The sequence below is a fragment of the Hipposideros armiger genome, unplaced genomic scaffold, assembly GCF_001890085.2.
Source record: "Hipposideros armiger isolate ML-2016 unplaced genomic scaffold, ASM189008v1 scaffold_88, whole genome shotgun sequence".
NCBI classification, from domain to species: Eukaryota; Metazoa; Chordata; class Mammalia; order Chiroptera; family Hipposideridae; genus Hipposideros; species Hipposideros armiger.
Window position 1 is genome coordinate 3104635 of NW_017731438.1, and position 8865 is coordinate 3113499.

The following is an 8865-nucleotide window of genomic DNA, read 5'->3' on the forward strand; positions in this document are numbered from 1 at the left end:
ACTGAAGAACAAAAACGACAGCAACTTGTCTGTCCCCCTTCCCCCAATTCCCCAGCACTGTTCCCATCCCCCCAATTCACCAATAAAAAAAAAAATCAAAAAAAAAAAAAAAAACCAACCAAGTAAGAAATTCCAGTCTCAAACGCAATAAGGTTCTGAGCTGACTCGCTCCCTTATACCGGTCCTTCCTCTTCCTCTCCCTCTCACCTCCATACTTCTCCTTTCCTTCCATCACGCTCCATTCTCTTTGGTATCTTGCTGCTTTCTCCCTCTCTTCCGTCCCCTTTGTTTCTGCCTGCTTTTGCTTTCGGCCACCCAGAAGTGCTGGCTGAGGGTTCCTTCTGGGCGAAGGCAGAGAGGGGAGCTCCACCTTGAACACCCAGGCACACCTGTGGAAACCTGCGGGCCTATACCCTGTGGAAACACGCAGGACGCCACGCACACCCTCTTTCCTGAGCGCATGTCTGTCCCACACGCCTCACTGCACACCGTCCTTCACATCCTCCTCAGATGAAAGCACTGTACTTCACTCTCCTTACCTCTCAACACATAGTTGACATACAAATCTTGGAAAAGCTGAATGGTCTGCTTTCTGACTCACTGCAGATTAAGAAGGGGAAATAAATATAAAAAAGGAAAGGAGCTAGATGGGAGGCCCGCACCGCGACGCAGTGAGAAGGGACAGCTGAGAACCTGACCTACCAGGAAGACACAGGACAACGATAAGTCTCTGGAAGAGTGGGACAGTGCTCGCCTGTGGTGGCAAAGGTTCACGATCCCAACCCAGGGTCATCGATGAGGGTTAGGTGACGTCCCACACCTCCTGCTGAAGACAGCCCCTGTGTCATCCAGTCTGGAAGCCTCCCATCAGGGGTGCTCAGGACCAGGCCAGGTGCTCACAAGGCAGGCTGACACTTCATTAGGGAAACCTCTCCATTTCCAGAGGGCGCAGCCAAAGTGAGGGCTGCCTGATTGCGAGTGATGAGACAACGCGGCAATTCTATCTTAACAAAATGGTCATTATTAAAGTGAGGTTTTTGCTTTGCTTTCGTTTTGCAGGGATCTGAAGCTAGATAATATCCTGTTAGACAAAGATGGACATATCAAAATAGCAGACTTCGGGATGTGCAAAGAGAACATGTTGGGAAATGCCAGGACAAACACCTTCTGTGGGACGCCTGACTACATCGCCCCGGAGGTAGGGACGTGAGGCGCCCCTTCCTGACCCCACACGCCCGAGCCAGCCACTACTTCTTCCTCCCCTGATGATCGGAAGATGTGATGTATTCTCGTTGAGGATTTGAATTTGTTTTCCCGAGTATTTCATACGTGCAGCGCACACAGGGGCTGCTGTTACTGTTTTATGGGGCATGGCACTCATGCTAATCAGGTCACCTCTCCAAGTCTTGAATGATGCAGCAAGTCCCTTCAGTCATGCCCCCCCTCCCCCTGGCCTTAAAATATATCCACTCTGCTCAGACCCACCATCCAACAGTGGTGAAGACCCAGGTGGATGCTAAACAGGCTCATAAGTATCCGCCTGAGTAAGTCATTTGGGGTGTCATTTGGGGTCCAGAAAAACCTACGTGGTGGTCCCCAAGCTGCCACTATGTGAGCACAGAGAGGATCCCGGGGTCCACGGACCCGCAGTGCCTCGTCTATAAAATGAGGACAGTACTTACGTCACGTTATTACAAGCATAAGCGGAGAACCTATGAAAGCTGGCTTTTATAAAGGCACCGCTCTCATATTCTGAGCCCTCAGAAGAAAGGCGTTTGCTCAGAAGGCTTCCATCCATCCATCCACCCAACTCTCCCCACCCCTCCCCTTGTTACAGAGTCCTCCCCAGCTTCCGCCCCAGGGAGACCAGATGCCTCCATACTACCTGGCCCTCCCCAGAGCATGACACTTATCATTGTGGTTTTTCATCTTTGAATCTCTCTGCACTGCCAGATGACTGCTCTCAAGTCAGGGGCTGCTTTTTATTCCACTTTCAATAACTTTCTATCTTGAAATAATTATAGATTCACAAGAAGTTGGAAAAATAGTACAGAAATGTTACCCATACTCGTGTATACCCTTCACCCAGCTTGCCCCCGGTGGTTACATCTTATATAACTCTGCTACAATCTCAAAACCAGGAAATGGATATTGGTACACAATGCGTATCGTTCTGTAGCATTTTATCACATGTGTAGGTTACTGTGATCTTATTCACTCTTATAGTTAAGGACAGGCTGTGGGGCTTGGCACATTAAGGTGCAAACAAGTAACCTTCTGGAAGAATGAATGAATGTCTATCAGTAAATGTGTCGATAGTGATGGTTGTTTGACAGGCAGTGATGGACCTCTGCTTTCCTGGGTAAAACAAAGTTAGCAGCAAATCTCTGTCATTGTCAAAGTAATTGTGGTCTCCTGACTCTCAGAAATACATGGTTTTGCCCTGGGCTGATGTGGCATTTCATTTTGATTTAACTTTGTTTAAATGCAAGGTTGGCCTCTGGTCAACAAGAAGTTACAGCTTTTAATTCCCTGTCTACAAATGCCTCATGGCACATCTTCTCCCTGGCAATCCTTCCACCCTGATTCTGTTTCCCTCTACCGCTTCCAGAATTTAGCTTCAGTGATTATTTCTCTCTCTTTGCAACGTCAGCCTCTTTCTCTCATCTTCAAGCATGCTTGTCTTCACGTGATTCCGTGATGGGTCCTCCTCTCTCCATACTGGACATTCTCCATGAGCAGCCGGAGTTATGATTATGATTTGAACTCCACAGTCAATATGGCCAGCCCGAACCAACTACTTCTTCCTGCTGCAGACCCATATGTCCATTTTCTTGCTTGAGATCTCCAACTAACTGTCACAGGCCATTCAAACATAACAGGTCTCAAACTCCTGTCTCTGTTGAGTTATCTCCACCCCCACCTGCCCTTCTCTCTATCCCTTTCTTGGTGAATTACACTTCCATCCACCCAGGCACCTAGCCAGAACACTAGGACTTACCCAGGCTCCCTCCTTCTTCCTTACCCCTCCCAAGTCCAAACACAAAGACCTTTTAAATTTAGACCTCAGGGACCTCCCAGGTTACCCTTCCCTCCCCAGTCTTGAGACTGGGCTCCTTCTCAGTCCGCCAATGAATCCCTTTGCTTTAATTCCCCATGCTTCTCCAATTCCTTCCCATCCTCACTGTCAGTGCCTCACCCCAGGCCCTCGGAATCTCCTGTCTGGACCCCAGTGATGCCCTTTGACCTGGCTTTCTTCTCCATCACCATCCAACTGCCAGTGCATCTTCTTTATATATTTGCAAGCTTTTTCACCATGCTCCCTCATCAGTTAAAAAAACATCCTGAGTACACGTATAGGAACCTCATACATTATTGCCAATGTAGTCTGGTGTTATAAATCAAGCATAAAAAGAAATATCATCAGGTTGAACTGAAGATGAAATAGTTTTAAATAACTAAATGTCATTCTCTTTATTAATAGCACAAACATAGTTATGCTTCATTAAAATAATGAGCTTAAATTGCCAAAAGACCAAGCTTCAGAACATAGCTTTCAGCTCATTAGCTAGGAGGCCCGAAGTGAGACGTGTAACCTCCCGAAGTCCAATCGCCACCCTTGGTGGGGATAACAGGCCCTACCTCAGGGATTCTTATAAATAAAACACATAATGTACGGGAAACTCCCACATGTACCAGCAAAGCATTGGCAGACTTTCTAACAATATGTAATTGAGTATGAATCTACATTTTTTCTTCCTTTTTACTGAAGCCTGAAATTCTTTATGAACATCACCTCACTTTAGAAGACTTCATTTCCACCATGGCTGTCTCCTGTCCTCCAAATGTCTTTTCACTTGTCCTGCCAAATGAAGTTGTTTGCAAAGATGTGAAGATGCTCAAGCAGTTTCTGGTTGCTTTGGGCTCCCCCTGGTGGCATTTCCTGGGAATTGCCTATGAATGGGCCTCTCAAGTCAAATTTGCCTGAACGGGTTGTGCATTTGTGTGTGCATCTTTAGTTTCTTTATCAGTTCCTGGGTCTACTTTTAGATTATTCCTTAAGGCAAAGTTTGATTTTTCTAAACTTGAAAGTGAACTTCAGCATTTAAATATTGAGTTAAAGCTCATGGAGAGCATTTTTATAGTGGAAGTCAGCAGCCAATTGCAAAATTCTGTTTGCAACTTGATCTTTATTTTCACAAATGGGTATCGGTTCATCAAGATAGATATTTATCATGTAACATAGAGTCATTTCCATGTGACAATGCACTTTGTCGTTCCTACTTTTCACTTGGTCCTCACAACCCCAGTGATATTATCACTCTTCACAAAAGAGGCTTAGAGAGGTTAGGGATTCTGCCCAAAACTACACAGTCAAGGACTAAGCTAGAAGGAGAGCAGCAACACTTTGGATGGTCATCACGGCTGCTTTGTTGTTGTTGTTGTTGTTGTTTATTTAGCGAGTCTTGTATTAGAGACGCTTTCACAGTATGCCTGAACTTACTTCAAGCTTCTGTCATTTCCCCAGGACAGGCCTGGGGTGGGATCGGGCTCAGAGACGGCTGCTGTGCACGTTATTCTGCTGCATAAAAAAAGTCCACCAGCATCGAGACACGCAGCTTTACTAGAGAATACTGGAATGTCTGGGACTGTAGTGTCATTTTTCTTTTGTAATGCCATCGGTGCTACCATTCCATCACTTATCCCAAAGCTGGGGGGGGGGGGCTTCCATTTCACGTGAGGAACACTCTAGTAAAATGACCTCTGTGTGTTTGTGCATGCGTCTGTGGATGTGCTCACACGCGTGCACTGAGCTAACCCTCAAACTGCAGAGTGAAAAGGAGGGCTGCCCCAAGAGGGCCCCATTGTTGCTTTCTAAATTCTGTACTCCCATACATGATTTTGTTTGGGGTAATTAAGCAGCCTGCCCCCAGCCCATCCTGGCAGCCGCCATCATGAAGGACAAGGATTTCCCCCTCCATTTAACAAATTGTTGTTGTGCTCTTACTATGTTCAGATTTTAATTGTGGTAAAATATACATACCATAAAATGTACCATCTTACCCATTTTTAAGAGGACAGTTCAGTAGTATGTAGGACATTCACATTGCTGTGTAACAGGCCCCAGAACATTTTCATCTTATGAAATGGGAACTGTATACCCACTAAGCAACAACTCCCCACTGCCCCCAGCCCCAGCCAACCACCACTCCATTTTCTGTCTCTGTGAAGCTGACTATTCTAGGTTCCTCATGTAGGTGGAATCATATATTTCTCTTTTTGTGACTGACTTATTTCACTCAGCATAATGTCCTCAAGATTCATCCATGTTGTAACCTGTGTCAGGATTTCCTTCCTTTTTGAGACTGAATAATATTCTACCATATGCATAGACCACATTGTGTTTACCCACTCATCCATTGATGGACCTTATGTACTATTTTAGAGAAGGTCACAGCACGGTTTGCTGGGATGACAAGCATTGAGCAGTGACATGTACACTTTCTTTCTTCCGACCTTAAACAAAGAAGTTGCTAAAAGGCCAACGTCTGCCTTTTCTGCCAGGAAAGTGGGTTGGTGAAAGGGTAGAAATCTTTGAAAAAATTAGGCGGGCTTCCAAACTTTAAATCCACTTCCCTAAAAAATACACCAGACCAACTCTACTCAAAACACCGCTATCCAGCTGTGCATAGCCTGTAGCGTATCTGTGTTTGAACATGTTGGGAACCTAGTCTGTCTCTTGGCACAGTCACAACATTTGACTGTCCGTAATGGCGACCTCAAATGTGACTCGCTAGTTGTACAACCATGACCAGTTAGTCTGTAGGGAATGGGCTTGGACCAGTGACCTCTCTGGGTGCTTATTTACCTACGGAAACTTCATGCAAAGACTCAGCACAGTAGGAGAAAAACATGTGAGTTTGGTTTGGTCCTCTTACAGGCACTGGAGAGTTCGGATATACACCCGCTTTCTTAGGTCTGAATCCACCAGTCTTCATATCACAGATGGGAACTTAAGGCTAATGGCGCAGTTCAGTGGTTTCACTTACGGCCAGGGGGAAAAGTAGACACTGAAACACAAAAATGTCTGCTCAGTTTTGGCATTGCCCACTCATTTCTCTGTAATCATTAGCGCCTCAAAAGATGCAGTTTTTAGTGTGATCTTGGTTCATACCACACACTACTGTCATCACCATCCGTGATTTACTGTGTGGCCCTGACAAGTCCATGCAGGGTGCTTACTCCCCAACCTCGTTTTTATTAATTACGTCTCTGCCTTTCCGGTCACGCAGATCTTGCTGGGTCAAAAGTACAACCATTCTGTTGACTGGTGGTCCTTCGGTGTTCTCCTCTATGAAATGCTGATCGGGCAGTCGCCTTTCCACGGACAAGATGAGGAAGAACTCTTCCACTCCATCCGCATGGACAATCCCTTTTACCCACGGTGGCTTGAGAAGGAGGCTAAGGACCTTTTGGTAAAGGTAAGAAGTGAAGTCAAGGAGACGTCATCAGATTGGTCCTAGGTTTTCTCATCAGTATTCCCATTCCCTTCCAGACTCTGATTTATACATGGTAAACAATAACTGTATCGAACCTAATTAAAACGGGATGCTCAGTATCACTGTCTTAACTGAGGCACCAACATTAGATAGCAAAATGAGGGTAACATAAACCCTCATGTGCATAATTTACAAAACAAATGCCCAGGAACCGGTTCCATGACTCTTGGATGCCCTCACTTTGAGATGTAATTAGTCCATTGAACAAGCACAGTCTGTGGCTTAAAACTCAACTTTTTGTTTCCCGTAGTCCCTGTTAGATCTATTTGGTCCTGTTAACTTTCCCTGCCCCTGGTTGAGAACTTGGACAGGACACGTGACTTTTCTGCTCAGTCTGAGGCAAAAGACAAACCACTTGTCACTCTGAAGTCATAAAACACCACCTCAATTGACAAAAGTGCTCAGTCCAAGATATAAGTCACACAACCATCTTAACTCCAAAGCAAAGACCTCTGCTCCCTCTCTCCTCTGGTCAAGTTCACAGTGGGCAGCCACTCACCTTTGGAGATGGGAGTGTGGTCATACTGTGTGCCCTGGTCATACTGTGTGCCCTTGTTCTCTTCCTCTCCAATTCCTGAGTTTCTATTTCAGACCACACTAGGGAGAGGATGGAGAGAAAATAAGGAGAAAGAACTGTTCTTATATGGCTGGGTGGCTTTGTGCTCTTTTGATCTGGTGGGTAGTTAAAGCCAAGGCTTTGTGGGGGAGAGGGGACATTCTAGTAGGGTTTTGGAAATACCCATCACTGGGGACATTTTTGGCTGAAGCCCTTGAGATACAGGCTATGAGATGCTTTCCCAGCCCAGCTCCTGTACCAAATGCTAACTCAGCAACACTCCGTCTCACTGACTCTCTAACTGCCCGTTGCCTGCTGAGCAGTCTCTTAGACAGACCAGCTTTCCTGCCACATCCCTGACCTGTGTCCACTGGAACTATTGATGCCTTTTTCACCCTGAAATTCTAAGAGTGCAGACTGTCACCATCTTAGAAGCAATCTCCAGAATTCACCATCAGAGCAGGAGTCAGCCCCCACCCTCCGTGATAGCCAGGATCCACAGAGAATTGGTGTGCAGTGCTACAGGTGTAAAGTGAGCTCTGAGGAGCACCAGCCATGAACCAGAAGCTCCCAGGGCAAACCAATGCAGAGACATAAGAAGCTCCTGAAAGCCATCATTAAAGATTTGGACTTCAGAAAGAGTCCCGGTTTACCTTTTTTGAAGTTGCAAAACACCATCAACAGTGTATGAGATGTAAAACTAAAAATAAATCACGGTACTATGACAAGCTAATTACACGTAATAATAAAAATCACCTGCATTTACTGAGCCGTCCCAGCAACTATCTGGATAAAAGAGACCTTCCAGTGTGATCAGGAGGCTGACAAATCTAAGAGAAGTGGACCAAGAATACAGATGTTTTTAACAAAACAAGGTTTTGATTTCTGGTATCTCAACTCTCAGCTGGCTAAAAAAAAAAAAAATTTATGGAAATAATTTTTAGCCTTGTTCTTCCTGTATTGAAGAGGGAAATAGGGTAAGAGCTTCTAACACTAGAAGTATCAGTGGATTTTAAATGTAAACTTGGGAAAAGATTACCAGGCCCATCTTTTTCACTAGTCTACTTTTTTTCTCATGAAGAATGACCGGGAATTAAATTTAAAGGGCATACATACAACTGACGGCTTGTCTAGGGTATTTGAAGTGTGGAGTCTACTTCAGAGCTCTCCAGAAGAATCAAGAGGTTGAATCTGAAGTGCTGACAAACCGCCATAAAATAATTCACCCAAGGCTGGTGGTATTTAAATCTCAACTAGTTCAACTTAGCTTTCACTTTCTGACTGATATCCAAACAAGCAATAAACTTAGAAAGCTCCCTGAATGACCAATTAAAATACTTTCAATGACTGAACAAAACACACATAAAATGAAAGCTGATTTCAAAATTAACCAATTAAGAGAAAGATGAAAGTAAAAATGAGAGGATTGTAATGTAAACAATTTTCTTTATATAAAGGCAAGTTCAAACATTATTACAGTTGCTACATTTATTTTACACTTGGCTTTTCAAAGGACTTAACATGAGGTATATTAGTCGGCTCTGGCTGATGTCACAAAATACCACAGACTGGGCAGCTTAAACAACAAAAAATGATTTGCTCACAGTTTGGGAGGCTGCAAGTCCAAGATCAAGGTGTCAACAGGGTTGGTTTCTAGCAAAGCCCTTCCTCCTGGCTTGTAGGCCACCTCTCACTGTGTCCTCACACGGCACGGAGCTCTCTGCTGTCTCCTCTTACAAGAAAACGAAT

The 8865-nt window shown here is 44.9% G+C and overlaps 1 protein-coding gene across 1 annotated transcript in view; it reads left to right on the forward strand.

Moving 5' to 3' along the window:
• The window catches only part of PRKCQ (protein kinase C theta), a 62964-nt gene that overhangs the window by 42209 nt on the left and 11890 nt on the right, over positions 1-8865 (forward strand). Inside the window, exons 12-13 of the mRNA XM_019644554.1 lie at positions 1060-1198; positions 6294-6482. Coding sequence (XP_019500099.1) covers positions 1060-1198; positions 6294-6482 — 328 coding nt within the window. The remainder of the gene's footprint in view (positions 1-1059; positions 1199-6293; positions 6483-8865) is intronic.